Here is a 19416-nt window from a genome sequence, read left to right on the forward strand (position 1 = left end):
ACGCTCACTTGCACACGGCAGTAGAGAGTAACGTTGCACAGCATCAGATACCCTCGCCCAGTCCTTATTTGCCCTTGGTCCATGCTGGGAAGAGCTGCTGAGGTGCAGTGGTTGACTGAGCCAGCCTTCTGGGGCTGGCCAGCTATTCCCCATCTAGCCCATTTTCCACTGTAATTCAAAGAAACCTTGCTTTAACTGCTGGATAAATGTCCAAACCGCATCCAGGTAGTTTGCTGTCTGGGGAGTGCAGCATCACTCCGTCTCACTCCTCCTCCTACCACAACAGGTGGGTGGGTGGCAAGGAAATACTTTCCTGACACCTCCCAGCTAGGGACCTGCATGGGACTTGGATTTGGAAGCGTCATCCTCCTGCTAGATAACACTTCAGTGCCTCCAGCTGAACGACGTGTTTCTTAAGCTGTTCTGTGGCTTGTGGAGTCGCAAAGCTACAAATACGTGTCATCTCAGAAAGGGGGTGGTGGAGTCACTGTGTGCACAGCTGGCAGAAGAAAACAGTGCAGCCTAGTTGAGCAGAAGTTGGGCTTACAGAGTGAGATAACCAGTATGAAAGATGGGAACTGAAACTGCATCTCTTCGCTCTCCAGCAAAGTTTTAAGGGGTTTGGCTTCTTTGAATTCTTTTTTCTTTTTTTTTTTCCCCTTTGTTTGTTTAAATAATCTTTAAATGAGCCCAACTTTCTCTTTGATTGTACGTGGTGATGATTCTTCTCATCTTTACTGGCATTTCGCAGCTGTTTGTTCACAGCTTTCTCCCGCTACAAGAACAGAAACAGACCTTAAAGCGGAGGATTGTTGTCTTTTTGGCGTTCTTGAGCTCTATATTAAAAGCCCTGCGTATTTTTCTAATCAGGATTACAGAATTAATTTGCATGGTTTATCCTCTGGTATTTTTTTCTGATGGAGCGGAGTTTGTATCTCTTTTGTGAAAATTTTTATGCTTCATCGACCTCACATTTTTTTGTTGTTCAGCGGTTTTTCAAGAATCTGTGGATTAAAAATGAAGTTTCCAGAAAGAAAAGCCTTCACTTAGGTAATTTGAATAACTAATTAAAGTGGCTTTATGTTCTGTTGTTTCATTTGGTATCTGCTCTGGTAATGGAAAGCATTTCTCGTGTGGGTGAACGGTGCATTTATTCATAGCCATTTATGTTCAGTTGTATTTTGACTGCAAATACTTTTGTTTCATTAACATGAACGCAAAGTTTAATGGCCAAATGTTCCTGAGAGTGTTTTGATGTTGCTCTCTGCATTCTGAAGTTTATTTACATGAGGTTTCTGTATGAATTTTCCTTCACTTCAGTGGGTAGGCGCAAAGGATAAATTCGTAGTAATAGCACAGCAGGAAATGAATGCCTCTCCAATTGAAATTTATGAATATCTCTTGCTGTTGTTGTTTCTTCAGAAAAACAGCGGGATGTATTCATTTTGAGGTACTGTCAGCGTGGATTTTTGTTCTTTTTGCCTGTCTTCTTTCAGAAATCTGAAATAAAAATTATATTGATGTGTTGTAGCAAGTAGAAACCAATATGACAGTAAAAGACAGTATATCTGTGTTCAGTGTAGCTATAACAACTTGCTTTGATGCATGTTTATTTGTATTTTGCTTCAGCATGTTGTGTGCATGTAAGTGTCATAAATTTACTAATGATGCAATATTGATTAATTCTTATGATTTGTTTGAAAAACTATCTAGTACCAGAGGACCAGGATTTGGAATTTCTTTCCTTTGAAAAATATCGAGATACTGAAAATGTATTTTACTGCAAATTAAGATAGGAAAAAAACCCAAAGATTTTACATTAAATTAAATTTCTGGGGGGAAAGGTACTCAGATAAAATGAATTATTTACTTTTGGTTGAGGGGGAAAGATTTGTTTCAGTGGTGGTACTTTTATTTGTATAGTCGTGATTTTTATGTCATAAAATAAATCCTATAGATCATATACAAATGTCATAAATGTATCCTGTAATTTAAAATTGTGCTCCTAAAAAAGTGCTCATAAAAAGCACTTTGAAATGAACATGTGGAATGTTTCCAGTTCAGTAATATCTGAGTGTTCCAGCTTTTACACAGGCATTTGGATTTGGACTTGGTTTGATTTGCTTTCAAATATCCAATGGCTGCTTATTTAATTTTCACCTAGGTTGACAGGTAGTATTAATCAGCTGTGTAAAGATAAGTATTTTAATGAAAGGCTTAAGAGGAAAATACTTGCCAATGTGGTGGGGAAGTGATTTCCAGGCATTAAATGAAGCACCTAGGAGGGCTGAGAAAAGAGGGTGACAAGTTCTTGGGCTCCATTTACACCACTGAGTTGAGGACTACAGACCATTTTTGGCCACTGAATGATCCACAGTGGCTGCAGTAACATCTGGGGCTAGTTACACACCAACCTAGAAATGAAAGTGGGAGTAAAATGAAGACAGATTTGTGCAGGTGGGGTAGAACTGGTATAGATATGACCATAAGGCTTCTTGCGAATGACAGGCTTCATGGTTTTGTTATCTGGGAGAGTTATTCGCTGGTTGATAAGAAGGTATAACAGCTGAGTGCCTGGATTTCTCCCACAAAAGTGACGTTTTAGCCCATTGGTCTATCTGCCAGCTAGTGAGAAGATACACTTTAAGTCTCATTTCTGAAAGTGGCATCCATGTAATCTAAAGAAAAGGTGAAGTGAAAATACCCTTGACTTAGTTTGACAGGATCTTTCTTTTTGAAGAGTTGGCAGTTTCTATGCTGCGAGTCTCATCAAGGCTTTGACAGATGTGTGACTCATGGCATTGTGTAGCTCAGATTCAATATCACCATGGCATATCTGGTGCTCTCAGTGGGATCTCATCCACAGGGTCTGCGCTGTGCTGAGTCGTGTCCCGACAGTTACATTTGGCTTTCTTGAAAGAGTACTGGTAAGGCCTCAAATTACCAGTTCTGGGATCTGTGTTTAAACAAAGATGTAGACCACTTGGGTCTTTTTTTCCCTTGTCCCAGGAAAAAAACAGTGGGAATGATCAGGTGGCTAGAAAACATGATCTGGGATGAAACAGGATTCTTTAGCCTTTAAAGAAAAAAGAAAAGAGCAAACATCTTAAACTGTCTTGTTTAAATAGAAACAGGGAAGATTCAGCTTAAACGTTAAGAAAACCCTTGAACATTAGGATAGGAAAACATCAGAGTGGATGGCTGGGGGAGCTCTGCAGCATTGGCAGTCATTAAGAACAGGCTAGCTGTATATCTGCTGGGAGTGATCTAGGTATTGCTCATCATGTGTGGGGGCAAGGGGAACACCTATGTGATGCCATTTCTGTCATGGCCTAAGGATCTGCCAAAGTGGCTTGAAAGCAGCAGTAATTTGCACTGCAAGCTCCCTGCAAGCTCCCCTGCAATGCAGCCTTTTGAACTTTTAGGTTCAGAAGTCAGCTCTGAATAAATAAGCATCAGTCAACTGATGCTCACTTTACAGAGCAAAAATGGAGAAAAAAATATTCACTAATGGCTGTAAGATGTGGCAAACATCCTTGTAAACATGTTGTTATGGCAAAAGCTTATTAGCTCTTGCTGAGATGCTGTCAGGAGCTGTATTGGATATGGCCTCTTACATCTTTACTGCTGGTAGATGCCTGAAGAGAGGTCCTGCCCCTTCTTAGGTCATTGCTTTAACTGCCGTTAACTCTCCGTGGTCGTGATTTCACCCCAGTGTTCATAGTCAGCTAAATTACAGTGGAGCACTGGGTTTGAAAACCCTCTTCTTTTTTAAAAATTGACTTTTATAACTGCTGCAAAATCCATATATTTACTTGAGTTACCCTAAACCACAACATGCTTCCTGGGGGCAGCGTGTCGGGTTAATATGCTAAATAGGCATTAATTCGTGAGCGAGGGGTTCCTGCCATACAGCCTCACAGGGAAAATACAGGGCAAAATAGCTCGGTTAAATGCTGACATGTTCTACTCTATGCATGTTTTCCTACTGGAGGATCAAACCGTAACTCCAGTTATACCCGGTATTGTCTCAGTGTTTTCCTCACCTGCTGCAGGACGCTTATCCTCTCTGGGGAACAGACTTGAAAATGGTCCTTGCCAAACTCACAGTCACAGCCTTCATTCACAAACCAGAATGATGGCTTTGTGCCCAAGTTAAGCTGGAAGACTTTTTTAGCCTGACCATTTTCACATGAGAAGATTAACTTGGGATGATGTGCAAAAACCACTGAACCTGACCTATGTCCAGCCACCACTTGTTCCAATCTTATCCTTTGCCGAAACCTTAAAAGGGAGGTGTCTTGTTGCAGTAAGCCTCTGTCAAAGGAACCTCTTTAATTCTGGGGAAATGTAATTGGAAGAGAAGACCCAAATAGCTTCATAGGAAAAGTAAGTTCAGTATGCAGACGACTGCCAAAAAGGAAGGAGAATGTGGTGATGGAGGGGTGTACACATAGTGCTGGGGAAGTGAAAATCTATCGTTAGATGGCAGCATGGGCGGGGATAAATAACAAAAGGGTGCAAATCTGAACCGAAGGTGGTATGTCAGGTCTGGCATTTCTCAGGGAGAGTTTGAGGGTGTAAATGCTCTGACTGGCTTACAGGAATCATCAGGGGTACATCAGCCGAGTTTACAGGTGTGTTCACCTCAGGTCTAGACCTCTTGTGTTTCATGGGCTTGACTTTGCCTGAACTTGTGAGTTCTGGAAGATCACAATCTACCACTGAGCAAACTCTATCCATACCCACCAAGTTATTTGTCACTGCATATGGCCAGTGTTTAATCATTCCATGTAATGTGTGTCAGCAAATGTATGCAAACATTTATCTGTAGTCTAGATGTGATCTCCAAGGAATGTTGTTTTGCTAGTATAGGGGTTACAAATTGCACCTAATCTTTCCTTTTTTTTTTTTTCTTTTTTTTAATAAAGCATCAGTTAAGTCTGTTATTTTCCTAAGAGAGGGACACCTGTACCTTCTCCATTCTTCTTTTCAAAAAGGCTGTTAGAGGCAAATGTTTTACTCCTGATTTCTTGCATACTGATTACTTTCCAATAATTAAATTATATGTTTAAAGATCAGCAATTTCATGGTTTATTTTAATGTGGATTAGATGATCAAGCTACCACTGGGAGCATAGGTCACAAATGCATCTGTGTGCCATGTAGCTGTGGACTCTATTGTCAGAGAGCTTTGAGGAGGCCAAAAGTATGTCTAGATTTAGGTTAAGTATAGCCAAATTTATGGAAGATGAGTCCGTCAAAGAGTGTCCTTTGAGGATGGGCTGTTGTAAATGTCACACCCGGAGTCCTGAGCTGACAAGTGCAGAGTGTGTCGAAGCCAGGGTCACTCCGCACTTGCACCTTTCCTGTCATCTCTTCCCTGGCATCTGCTGATGGCCAGAGACAGAGTAAGAGGCTAGGTGAACCTTCTATCTGAACTAGTATGGCTCATGATCTTATTTTTATGAGCCAGTAAAATATTTTAAGGGAAGGTTCCGATCACTTACTGTTGCCTGCTGCAAAATGCAGCAAGCGATTCCTGCACTTTGGCACATGCTGCACTGAGCAATCCTTGGTGTCTCCCTTTGGAAAGTCACTGAGGCTTGGTTTAAAGGGCCTGGGTAGTATATGCTTTAGTACTTCCCTCAATAATCAGGATCAGGTGAACTTGTTACAAGTTTTGATCTTTCTTCCTTTCAGAAAGTATATCTAGGTTTTCTGTATAAAACTACTCTGTCTTCCTCCACATCTAACTTCTTGACTTCTAATTTCAAACGTAAAGGAGACAGAGTAAGCAAATTTGAGGGTTGCACATACAGCTGTCTTTTGGGGGGAAAAAAAATTACTTTTTTTCCTCTGTGCTAACCTTAGTTTATTATTTCTTGTATGTTGCTCCATGTTGGAATTTAAAGGCCAAAACTGGGGCAGTGAATTTCTCAGTGAATGGTTGGGAGGATGCATATTTTTAGGAAATGGCTTATATAGTACAATAGTGTAGGTTGAGCTCCCTGAATAATTAACATACTGTAGACTGCAGTGTGATTGCTGGGCCAGGTTCGTTTCTGCTAGCACAGGGAAGTCATGATTTCACGGGGAGGGACACGGAAAGTTGTTTTGTTCCACTTGTGGGAAAGACAGATGATGTTTTCACTGGGTTAGACAGCCTTCATTTTGGGGTAAATGCTTGGACTTGAGATGGTCTCTTCTCTGCTATTTATTACTTGGATTTTGCTGACCGCTGAGCGTAGCGTTCATCATGCATTGCTGTAGCCTTTCCTGTGAGGCACCTCCACGGGTCAGCGTGCCGTGCTTTCACGTGTCGCAGTGTAATCCGGGTGCAGCCCTCTGCTGTGGATAACTGGAAGAAGAAATTTTCTGAGCAGCGCTTCTTAAGTGATGGGTGATCTGCAGAATGCCATTAGAGGAAAATAAATAGGATTTCAACTGAAAGCTTGGGAAGGAAGTGTCACGAACAGTTAACAGTTGCCTTTTGGGCTAAATGTTTACGAGCTGTTGTTCTTGAGGCCTGAACAGCTGCCTTTCACAGGCAGGGGATATATGCAAAAAATCAGGGAAATTTAAGTCCTGTCTTGGAATGAAATGAGCTTGGCCAAAGGCTGACGTACAGAAGTTCCTGTTCAGGGCTTCAGGGGGCTGGACTTTCTCAATTTATTTTATTTTAAGTCTGATTTTTAGCAAACTGAGTGTTGGCAGGATATTCATGTGTATGGTGTTTGTGTGCTATAGTAATGATTCATCCTGAAGGGAATGAAGGTGAAGTTGCATCTTGAACCTGGAAGTATGTTTGATTTCACTGCAACTGAAAGGAACTGAAATTCAACAGTTTATAAAGAACAGTACATTACAAGCCTCTAAAACAACGGCCCAAGGGAAAAAAAGCAAATATTGCTATTGGCAGAGAAAGAATATTTCAGGATGCTGAGTTTGAAGCAATTTTACTCTAAAACTGCGTAAATAAGAAGTGACAGGCTAAATCTTAATTGTTTATCTGAGCACCAGGCTGAGGCCACTCAGTGCCTGGGAAATAGAAACAAGGGCCTATTGCTTCGTATTCTGTGTGAGGCCAGTACGGGGAGAGAGCCCGTGTCAGGGGGCCTGTGACAGACGGTGTGCCTGAGACGGCATAATCTGGATTAGCTGGAGTTTCCCAGAGAACTGATGCATAACATGGTGCCAATGCAGCCGGAGGGTGATGGACGTGCATCTCCCCAGGAGAGGCAGGGCTTCAAGGATGTTGGTCCTACAGCACCGGTCACCTGCCTGTGGGGGAACTTCATGGTTAAAGACAAGAATATTTAACTGCAGCGTGCCCCTGCCTCGTGCCCAGCAGTGTGGCTAAGGAGGTTGTCTTTGGAGGGGTCCTGTCCACCGGTGTCCCAGATCTGGCATAGCTCAGCAGGCAGTCTTCCCCTGGCTCCCAATCCCTACATCTCTTCACTCTTGGCTGAGCCTCCGGGCAGTTCAAGGAGCCTTGGGAGTGCTTTGAAACAGTGAAAACTAAACCTGATGTTGCTTTTCCACTGAAAATTTAAGCTTCTAATATTTCTTCAGTTTGATGTGGTTGCGTGGAGTTTTGGAGTCTCCCACAGAGCAGCAGTTCTGATCTGTGGATAGTCCTGTATTTCAGAGGTAGGTTTGGCTTTTTTAATTTCCATTACTTAATTTAAAAAAATTGTCACATCCACGAAAGTAAAAAGGTCCAAGAATTGTAAAGCGGCTCCCTTCCTGAGTTAATCTAGCCAATTGCCAAATGCAGATCTCGAGTGACCTGAGGTTGGATGTTACACTAGGGCACGAAAAGCACGGGGTAACAATTTTTAAAGCCTTTTTTTTTTCTTCTTTTTTTCCGCAGATAAAAAGTTATTTTCAGCAACTGTTTTATTTGGTTTCTACTGAGCTTGATTGGTTGTTAGCTGATCATCAGTTGTCTGAGAAATTGCTGCTGAATGTCTGTGTTTCAGGGCTGAGTAGTGCTGGTGCCCATTCAAGAATATTAAGCAGCTGTTTAATGAAGACCTTTTTTATGATGGACATTAGTTTTAGTTTAGTGGGTCTGCTACTGGGTCCTTTTTATTATTTCCTGTTTAACAAAGTAAGAACCATGGGGAACATCTTACAACTAAGTTATAAAACCCTGGAAAATTGAGTTTATAATGAAAGTTGCAACCAACCTATAAGTCTGCTACTAGTAAATGCAATGGTAATGCTGGACTAATTGGGGGGGGGTGGGAATGAATTTAAGACATTTAAAAAGAATAAACGAGTATTTAAAGAAGCACCATTTCCTGTTAAAAGGAAGTATAAAAATTATATTTAAAGATATTACTCTGTGATTATTACACTGTCATTATTTACCTAAGGGTCACAAAGTCAGATTTTCAATATCTTAACACATTGTGGACCATCGACGGAATCGGTGGGGCTGCAGGGAGGCAATAGGTAGTGTCATTTAGCCTACAGCCTTACTCATTCCAGTAGAAAGATGGCAACGGTTATGAATGAGGGGAGAGGAATCAGCCTGAAGGGGCTTAGCTGGCAGCTGGGGCTCCAGGGGACGCCTCCACCTCGAGTGCACATAAGAGGCTCTAGCAGGGTGGCATGAAACTCATGTCTAAGATTTCACAATACGTAATATGGAGGTGAGCTCAGAAATAGGAATTGTTTGGCATAATCATTTGTACAAACAGTTGGTGATGTGAAGGTGAAGTTTGTGGCTCTGATTTTGGAGTCAGACTGAGGGGCTAGACGAGTTTACTAGCCTGGTCCTTGGCACAAAGCTATGGAAGATGCAGTAAGATAGGAGTACAAAGATGAAAAGGAGTCTTCAGTTTCTAGTGCAAGTCAACAGCAAGGAAACTCCAAGTGATTATGTATTCACTCTGAATAATGTAAGTTCAGATTTCCAGAAGCACCTCCTGACTTACTGAGCTGCAGTCTAGTTTCTCTAAGTGACAAGTTCTTCTTGTGGGAGAAAACTTCTCACAAAGTTCACAGAAAAATGTTGTTGTTATAAAATGCTTCCTTGTAGTTCAACTTGCGTTATAAGTAGAGATTAAGGTCACAAACATTAAGTTGGCACTACCTTTTAGAGAAAATTTATTGCAGAAGATTCATATTGCCTTTAGACCAAGTAAAAGCTCACAACTTTTTAGAAGAAAAAAAAATTAAAGTGGTAAATTAGTCACTAAACAACCTCCTCTGTATTGAGTAGCGAATACTTGTCATTGTGCGTGGGTGGCATCTTTCACGTGATCTTCTTGTGATCATCACTAATAATGAGAGAGATGGTTCATGTCCCCACTCCCCAGCACAGCTGCTGTACTTTTTTTTCTCAGGAGAAGGCTAAAAATTGAGTAGTTGGGTGCTGCAGATGAGAAGTGTACTGAAAACTACTTGTAAGGTTTTTAATGGGCTTATCCATTCTACTCTTACCATGCTACTTGATTAAGGCAAACACATTGCTGCACGAAAAAAAGACTGGGGCTTTATAATACTTATTCAAGTTTTAACGTTATTAAACCAAAACTGTCTGCCTAGCTTTCACACTTTCTAGTATGGCAGAATTTTAAAATCACATTTTTCCCCTCTGCCAAAAGCACTTCAAAATGCAGCTCAACTCCATGGCAGTATTATATAACATAAATAATGTCCTTAGCGTTTAAGGCTATTTAGCAATAAAGATACAGCAGTCTTTATGGCACAGAAAGAGAGAGAAATGGCTTCAACCATTCCTGCTTCTTTAAAATGCATGCAACTAATATCCTTTAAGTGTGAACTTTCATTTCACGGAAAGAACTTGCACACTTTCTATTCAAGTGTCACGGATAAGTGGTTAGGTTGCTTAAATAATCACCACCAAAAAGATTTGTAAAAGGTGATTTTAACAGAAATGTATAAAAAGGGTGATTAAACAAAGTTCGATGGCAAGGTTCACTCTATTAATTAAATGAATGGAATATATACACAGACAGAGAGAAGGGAAAACTGAGATAGAAGAAAATACAAAAAGCGGGGTAAAGGGGTCCCTCGTGTCGAGTCACAAGATTCAGAAAGGACCCCCTTGCTTTCTAAACTCCTTCTCAGAGAAGAGCCTAGGTGCGGCTGGATCCAATCCCAGTCTCAGACTTGGTCAGTGGTTTATGTCGAAGGATTCTATATCTCTAACAGCAGTTTAAGGTTTGTTCACAGTTAAGAGAGAATCGCAAGAATTTAGCAGTAACTAATCATTGATTAATCTAGCATCTACGAAGCGATTAAATGAGGTTTACTACAATATTTGAATCGCTTCACACACACGCTCATGCAATAGGTCTAATAAAGGTAGCTAGTAATTTGTCATGACTTTAGTGAAATACTCACTATATGTGCAGATGAAGGTACCTTTTGAAATTCCCTCGGGTTTAGTGAAAATGCAATATGCGCAAATAAAGGCACCTATAAAAATTCCCCTTGAGTTCAGTGAAATACTCACTTTAAATGATTGTCTCAATGGGTGAAAGTCGAGCGTCAAGGAGCAAAGGGAGCCGGAGATCAGCTCAGGTCCTCTTGCCAGGCCTCCGTATGCAAACTTAAGAGTTCGCAGCTCTGAGGGGCGTCGCACTCAGAGGGAGATGCTGGCGCAGCCCGCTGCGGTCCAGGAGAGCTCAAAGGGTCTCACTTGGTACCACTGGTTTATAGGGTCGCAAGATGATTGACTTTAGGCATCAGTAAATTTTCATCCCACTTTCACAGCCCGTGTTGGAAATTACTAAAGTTTTCAAAAATTCCAGTGGTGCTGGTACAGATCCTCCTGAGTTACAACCCAGATAAGATAGGCCCCGAGGCTGTCAGGAGGCGACTGGTACAGGCGAAAAATATGTTCCAAGGTTGTCAGGGCTGCCTCCCTAGCACAGACAGTGCTGCTCCCACCTCAGCCATGTAAGAGTTTTGGTACAGTCAAGGGACGCTTAACCGCCAAACTCGTTACACAAAGGCCAAGTTTTGATGGGAGTTAACGGAGGCTGTAAAGCAATCCAGGAAGGGACGGGGGGATGCACCACCACATAGAGGTAATAAGGGAAGTGTTTCATTGCAACAATTTAATGCTAGCGCTGTCATAGTCTTTCATTATTCTGGATTTATGGACTGCTTTTGCAGAATACAGCTTTAAAATACGGGTCAACTTTAAAGGATTTTGCAATAAGGCAAAAATGTTCTTATTTCTCTTTTGAGTGGGTCCTTTATTTTAGTATCTATGAGAAAACTACTCTCTTCTCCAAATCCTTTCTCCTCAGGAGGAATCAGCAGGGACATTGTGACTTATTTGAAAGTTAAGAGGCTGAAAAGCTTTAGAGGAGGCATGGTAATCTGCTGTAAAATGTGTGCAGGACAGAGGCATAGATTTGGAGTTGTTGGTAGCTCTCCAACACAGGAGAGAAGCATGAGATGATTAGATTACTCACAAAGTGTTAATCCTGCAGCAATGAGGAAATTAAAAAAAAAAATCCCAATCCTTGTGTTTACACCAGATTAGCTAGTACAAAGAGGCAAGCATTTCTTTCATTGTTGCTGTGAGATGTATAACCTATCCTTTGGACTCTTCCAAAGTTCACATATGGAAAATGTTATCATTACAAATACAAAGCCTGTCTCTAAAATTGTGTTAGTTGCAAAGCAATGTCTCAGCTCATTAAAAAAATCAGTGTTGTTAGCTTCTGTTTGTCCAGAAACAGTATTTATTGATCAGACCCAGAAAAACATGGTAACATGAGGAAAGAGATGGGGAAGCAGGCTTGCAGTGGATCCCATCTCTCGTTTTTCCCAAGGTGCAGGGTCAGCATTCATAACTGACTATCTCAACTCATACAGTTTGTATAATGAGATAGGTGACTTTCTGCTTTTGGTACCTTGTCACTCAGTCTGAATATTAAGAACTGGGTCTACTTGGCTTCCAAGAAGATGACAAGTTTAGCATTTTGAGCTAGCGGAGCTGAGGTTGCTTGGTAAATGTGCTAAGGTAGTTGGTAGGGATCTTGAAAGCCCTAAAGCGATGATACTGCTATTTTGTGGACAGTGGCAAGAAGAGCATCCTTCCTGGCCAATACCTTCGGCTAAGCTGCTTCCAACCCAGTTGTGCAGATTTAGTTTTATCCATCATAATGAGTGTTACTCTGTACTATTGACTGAAATCTTAAACTCCCAGCACCTGTAGAACCTCCGTGGACAAAAGTGAATCAAATTCAGCAAGCAGAAGACATAGTGTTTGTTCCTTTCTGATGCAGTGTCGTGGTTTAACCCCAGCTGGCAAGTAAGCACCACACAGCTGCTCACTCACTCCCCCCGCCCCAGTGGGGTGGGGGAGAGAATTGGAAGGGAGAAAGTCAGAAAACTCATGGGTTGAGATAAGAACAGTTTAATAATTGAAGTAAAATGAAATAGAATAGTAGTAGTAGTAGTAGTAGTAGTAGTAGTAATAATAATAATAATAATAATAATAATAATAATAATAATAATAATATACAAAGCAAGTGATCAAAAGCGATACAATTGCTCACCACCCGCCAACTGATGCCCAGCCTGTTCCCGAGCACTGATCGCTGCCCCCCGGCCAACTCCCCCCAGTTTATATACTGGGCATGATGTCATATGGTATGGCATAGCCCTCTGGCCAGTCTGGGCCAGCTGTCCTGGCTGTGCCCCCTCCCAGCTTCTTGTGCACCAGACAGAGCATGGGAAGGTGAAAAGTCCTTGACTGGTGTAAGCACTACTTAGCAACAACTAAAACATCAGTGTGTTATCAACATTATTCTCATACTAAATCCAAAACACAGCGCTCTGCCAGCTACTAGGAAGAAAAAAATCAACTCTATCCCAGCTGAAACCAGGACATGCAGTTTCCATGAGACCAAATGGTTCCTGCCCACAAAGAAGGCAGGTTCTCAAAACGCCAAAGAATTGCAGGTTTGGGAGAGAAATTTGCTTCCATTCACAGATTCATCACTGTGCCAGAAGTCAGGCCCTGGCCAGTGGATCAAGACTTTGACAGGCATCATAACAAATTTCTTGGTGGCAGCATTGTAGAAATTCAGAAATCCTGTACTTCACAGACAGACCGAGGCATGCTTCCCATTGCTCGTGCTCTGTCACCAGCCACTTGTGCTTCATCAGATGTCAGTCATCTGTGCACCATAAGGACATTTTCCAGAAAAAAAGGATTTTTGCCCTTGTCACATGTGTTAGTGATATTTGTAGAATGGTGAATATTGGAACTAATGAGCCTTTTGGGAACCATAGTTAGGCTTGGGATACTACTCTGCAAACAGATAGTAAAGGGCTAACACTCTTACATTATCTGTAAACATCTCTCCTACATCTAATTGCTGACACAGCATACAGAAAAAAATATGCTTCTATTCCATTATGTGCTTTTTCTTTGGTTTTTGTCTTCAGTAGAGCAACTAACACAACTTTAAGAGTTCACAGTTTGAATAAGATAGGCTTCATTGATTTTTATTTTTAATTTCCCACTGCTGGTGTTTGCTACTAAACACTTTCCAGTGGTAACAGAGAAGTGGACTATATCATGATGTTCTGCTTTTATGTGAAGTGGATATTCCCTTTTAGCAATACATTGAAACTCAAAAAATCCAGAGCCAGACTACAACTATTTAGTTGAAACCCCAGGCTCAGTGTATTTGTTTGTTATCAAGTGTCTCCCGAGGTTCAGTGCTGAGGAAGAACTACATTGCTAGTCTCTCAATAGGTGTGATTTTATTTGCTTATGAAATGGTGTGTGTCAAACAAAAATTGTGGATTGTCACTTGCTTTGCACTTTATATAAAGAAAAGTCTAGAGTCCATGAAGGAAAATCTAAAGATTACAGTGGGGCTTTCATTTTATTTTGTTTTTTCACCCACGACCCCAGGTTTAAAAAACGGAATTAAATCATCTGAATGTCTTCAAATCTGGAAATGCTGAGAGTCCAGCGCTCCTGATAGTAATATTATTTCTTTAGGGGGTCATATATTGACACCAGACACTAACCTTAGCCTTTTGTTTTCTAAAATCTTGGTGTTAAGAATCATCTCTTTGCTTAATTATGTACCAAGCTCCATAGGGCTTCTAGTTCCAAGACCCCACTTTTTATAATTATTACAGAGGGGACATTACCTTTACAGCCTATACTAAAGACTGTTTTATAAGAAATGTTTTCATGTCCTATGAAAATATCTTGGTTCCTGCAATGTAAGTGCAGTAAATTAATTAAGAGTAAACTACTGTGGCAACGTGCAAAGGAACAAATGAGCTCAAACGAGGAAGCAAACGCTCAGAATTAGTTCATGTTCACTGGCTCAGACTTATTTCTCCTTCCTGGAGGCTTTTGGGTAAGTCAGCTTTAATTTATAGGTGGGCCCCTAGGATCCCCCTCTCCAGTGACACCTTCAGTAGGAAACATACAGGTCCACTGTGGGTTACCCTGCAGTAACCTGTAGTTGTGTTGCCTGGAATATGGTGCAGGTTGTCTACCACCCGCTACTGAAGTAACAGGTGGAGCAAGAGCCCTCCGCTATGTGGAAAAGAATACAGAGCTTGATAGTATCTCATGGCTTTATAAAAGTGTATGAGCTCTGGGGACAAATCCGTTAGGATGAATTACTGACGTCAGTGATGCTTACTCTTGAAACTAAGAAACCAAACTGCAGTTGTGAGTCCTTCCCCCCCAGAAAACATTGGCTGCCTACCGTTCTTTGCTCATTCTGCTTTGAGGTCCTCTGATTAGGCTTTGTCTACGCTATTGGTTTCCCCAAATAAAAGCGGTGATCTATTTTTATGAAAACGTTATTTTTTGTGGTGCATTCATGGGCTAATGTTCTTACGTTATCTGTAAATCTGTGTAAATAAAGGCTGTTTTTAAAACCTTCCTGTGCTGCTCCAAGGCTTGTTTATATTTTTCAAAAGGCTGTTGTGTTGGCATTATAACGTAAAAGCGGAAAGCACCTCTTCTGATAGTAGCAAAACCAAATAAAACCTTGAGTAATGTGAAGCAGATATTTGCTCATGAGTTACCTTTTTTTTTTTTTTCCCCTCAGTATACCGGGCACTTGCAAAGTACAAACAGTAAAGAAGTATTCAGAAATTAGTATGTTTATGCTCTGAGGCCTAAAAGATCCTTTTTTACATAAAAGGATGGTAAACTGTTTACATTATCTGTTGTAGAACCATTCCAAATATGTATTTTTCTGTTTTAGGCTCCTAAGGACCCAATCTCTGGACTGGTACTATAATAATGTCAAAAGCCGCTTTAAGTGTTTTGGAAGTGCCAAAGTCCTGAAGAACTTATACAAGAAACATAGACTGGAGAGCGGAGTTTGTCCTGACGTAACAGGTAAGGAAAGCTGTGTTGATTTCTTATTAGCTTATCTATTTTAACACACAAGCTGAGACAATGGAAATTCTGGGATTATTTCAAAAAAGATTTTTTTAAGGCTATCTTTTTTTAAAAGAAATAGCGGAGAGGAAAAAGAGGTAAAGTGTCTAGAGAGCTATTTAAGAATTCAAAGAATGTTTAATCTTTATTATGCCAGTGATACAGAAGAACTGTTATCTTCAGTCTGTAAATTGCAGTTTGTATTCTAGCCTGTGTTCCAAAATTTATCACAGTTCTGAGCATACAATGAATGAGAAAATAATTTTGCATTCAACATTTGGCCTTGGAGCGCATTTCCATGGTGTTTGAAGCTAAATTTGGTTAACATGGGATACATTCAGTGCCCAAGTTGACCAAAACTTAGATTGTCTTCGCTTAGAGTTTTGCATTTGGATCTGAAAATGGCCACATCTTATTTTTGTATTGATGTTCGTAAATGGTTAAAAGATGCCAATTAAGTATTGGTGTCACCCTCTTACATGAAAAGACACAATTCTCCTTTAACTATGATGTTACAATTCATCACCACATAAGAGAGTAATTGGAGATATAAAACAGGTTAGAAGAGGTGGCATTTGGTGTCATACTGGTAACTTTAACAAATTACACAGCTAGCTGAATGTTTGAAATTTCACTGGATTTACTGGACCAGATACTTACCTAAGGTAATTCTTTTGAAATTTGTACAGAGAGTGTAATTTTTCTGTAGTCTTTACTTTGTCTTTTTCTGAAATGATATAGGATGGTAAGTGGACTCTCTAGTCCCGAGTGAAAATTTTAGGTGTTTCTTATGCATATTGGTATAAAAACTTCTAGGGAGGAGCAACCTATGCATTAAATTCTGATTTATTATTCTTTTTGCTTTCTCTGTATCACATTCATTTTTCGAGAGAAGATTCCTTAGCAGTTGAGAACAAATATGTATGAAGACAAGAAAATCTGTCAGTGAGGGCAGAAGTGGGACAATGGAATTAAAAACTGGGGGTGGATCCTTCAGAACTTTACTATGATGTGTTGCCTTTACTTAAGCCGTAGTTTCACTGAATTTGTCCTTGAATGGAAGTGCGAACAATGCAGTGACGAGTTGCAGTGGTATATGCACTCTCTGTGAGACCTTTCTGAGGAAGGCCTTTGAGTCCAAATGTCATTGCTAACTTTCTTCTGCTCTCCGTGTGATTGTTAGGTAAACCTTTTGTTCCCTTTGAAGATAAATGCTAGTATACGTGTCTGGGTTTTGGCTTATTTATACAGCATTGCCCTTTAAAACGTAGAATCTATTTCAACCTCAAATGTCATATTAAAGGCAAATTCCCTGTACTTAACTTCTACCGTGTAAGTTTTATACCTAGTAGCTTCTTCCTCTCTCTCTCTTTTACTGTATGAATAGTTTTCTCCATCCAAAATGAATGAGAGGTCTTTCATATAAAAGCAGTCATGTTTTGTACAAAAGCTGCTGTAGTCACGGTTTATACAAAAGGTAGGAGGAATTTTCCGGTTATCCCTCTTTGTGTGCGGTGCCACCATATCTTGAGTGAATATTCTAATCTAATAATGCCTCTGCTGTTAATGGGTACTTATACTAATGCACAGTACTGTCTTTTTTGAGCAGAAGGAGGTTTTTTTGAAGGAAGCTTTGAGAATGAAGGAAGCATTTGTGGCAGTGACTCTACATTCTACCGTCAGACAGAAGGTATGCAGCTAAAAACTCATTTGATTAAAATACAGTCCTTACACTTTAAATTAGTGGACAAATAGCCTAGAGTGCTGGTAAGTCTTGTTCACAGATCCAACAATCTTTTAGCTGAAACATTTAGCAAGATGCTAAAAATCCTTTCTGTACCATGCTGGGATATCTTGCTTCAGTATCACAGCTAATACATGCTTATTCTAGCATGATTTTCTTAATGTTCGGTTTTTGTTACTTCTCTCCCATTTCCTTTCCTATGCTCTTATATTTTTTTCATTCTCTTTCTTATATTCTGTTGGTGTTTATAGGAAGTTTACAAATTTTCTTCTAGGATTTCCTCCTAACTATTTTGCTGGATTCTAAAATAAGCGACATGAAAATACCGTGTTTTATTGTATTTAATATTTACGTTTAAGAAATAACATAGAGATTGAGACAAATTTCTCTGTCTTAAGGTGTTTATTTTACTGTGCATAATTATGGATTGAGGAAATGAACTTTGTCATGAACAGCCTAAGATTTGAATATATGTCCAGAATATGAGTCTGAATTTTGGAGCTCATTATGCAAAATATACATGTATAAAGAGCATGGTGGTGTTTCTTATTCTTCACCTAGGACACAGCATGATGGATACCCTTGCTGTGGCATTACGTGTTGCAGAGGAAGCAGTGGAAGAAGCTATTTCTAAGGCAGAGACCTACAGTGACAGCCTGGTAACATTTAAAAAAAAAAAAAAGTATTAATTTAAATAGAACAATTATCTTTCTTTTAATTTGGGTAGTGGTACAAAACCAAGTAAATACAAAAGAAAACATAAAGAAGTAGTGACTATCTCATGCCATACCTAAAAAGCTGGGTGTGGGTTTTATGAACTTGTATCCAAGATGCATGTTGCATTTCAGAAGGTGACATGCAATGTAAGTACCTGTAATTTCTTCCCACAGTGCCAACAGGGCATATTATCCATTTCCTGATATATACCATTTCTGTGGAAAGGCTGTTTTTGTGTGATTTTAGCAACTACAGATACCCATTTTCATGCAGGACAAGCAGAACGAGGCTTGCTACTTGCAGGAACACAAGGAGGACCTCATAGAAGAGCTGGCCACAACTATCGTGCAGAAGGTATGGCATGCATTTTTTCCCTAGCTTGTTTAATAGCCAAAACACAATCCTTTAGTCTGGTGAGCTTTGACTCTGCCAACAGCAAAAAGGATGACAGCAATGTAGAAAGTAGAGTAAATGACAACTTGCAATTTCAACTATCGCAGTATAGGCTTAATCAGCTACATCTGACAGAGAGACTGATTTATAAATAAGCTTAATCCAGTGCCTAAGCTGATGGCCTACTCCCTCAGAGCTGAGAGGTACCACTCCCTCAGGTCTGTGATATCCTTGCTTGGAAGAGGAGGCCCCTGTTTGATGGAATTTTACATCTGTACTTCACTTCCCAAAAGGCAAAAAGTTTTCCAACGTAAAGAAGTGTGGCTCTTCACCATACCAACTCTGCTGAACCCTGCATCTGCAACACATACAAAGAAAACATTGATCATTAAAATAGAATTCTGTTAATGATGCTGTGAGAGAGACATCCAAAAAATCACAGAACCCTCTGTGTATCTGATTTACGTGGCTTTTTCTGGAAAGCTCGTTCTTCTCCTTGCAAAGCTCGCAGTTGGTACTGATGCAGCACAGAAATCATAGAATCATAGAATTGTTAAGGTCGGACAGGACCTCTGAGATCATCGAGTCCAACGTGTTAACCTAACTGCCTGGTCCACCTCTGAACCGTGTCCCTAAGCACCACATCCACATGTTTTTTGAATACTTCCAGGGACTGTGATTGTACCACTTCCCTGGGTGGTCTGTTCCAGTAAAAAATGGAGGGCTAGTGGGAGCAAATACCGCTTGAGTTTGTCTAGACAGTCTGGAGCAAGGCAAGACGAGCATGAACAGAGTGCTGCTGAGCTCCCGTGTTCAGTAAAGTAACCACTCTGCTAAGTTAGTGTCCCTCCATGTCAACTAAGCTAATTGCCACATCTGTGTATGGGATGTGTCATTTAACAATGTATAGATCACACACCAGAAGAGGAACACGTTTTTATAAGGCTATCACAAAAAGCCAGAAGAGCAGCAGCTCAATGGAAAATAATCTGCCTTCTTTTTTAATAGGGATGTTAGAAGATTAATTATGCTTATCAGATCTTTGATAGTCCAGAGCCTATCTCAGCCAAGCTTGAATTGCTACCACTTTCGTCAAAAGCTGCCTAACAAGATCTTTTATGCCATGTAATAAT

General features: G+C 40.4%; 1 protein-coding gene across 5 annotated transcripts in view; it reads left to right on the top strand.

Moving 5' to 3' along the window:
* MYRIP (myosin VIIA and Rab interacting protein) overlaps positions 1-19416 on the top strand; it is a 237561-nt gene that overhangs the window by 164664 nt on the left and 53481 nt on the right. For all 5 annotated transcript variants that reach the window (XM_087768883.1, XM_087768898.1, XM_087768916.1 and 2 more), the window contains exons 4-7: positions 15251-15387; positions 17039-17119; positions 17735-17832; positions 18164-18244. In XM_087768883.1, coding sequence (XP_087625009.1) covers positions 15251-15387; positions 17039-17119; positions 17735-17832; positions 18164-18244 — 397 coding nt within the window. The remainder of the gene's footprint in view (positions 1-15250; positions 15388-17038; positions 17120-17734; positions 17833-18163; positions 18245-19416) is intronic.

This window comes from Nipponia nippon, unplaced genomic scaffold, assembly GCF_047370975.1.
Source record: "Nipponia nippon isolate SJK-2023a ecotype South Korea unplaced genomic scaffold, ASM4737097v1 scaffold_1, whole genome shotgun sequence".
In the NCBI taxonomy this organism is placed as follows: Eukaryota; Metazoa; Chordata; class Aves; order Pelecaniformes; family Threskiornithidae; genus Nipponia; species Nipponia nippon.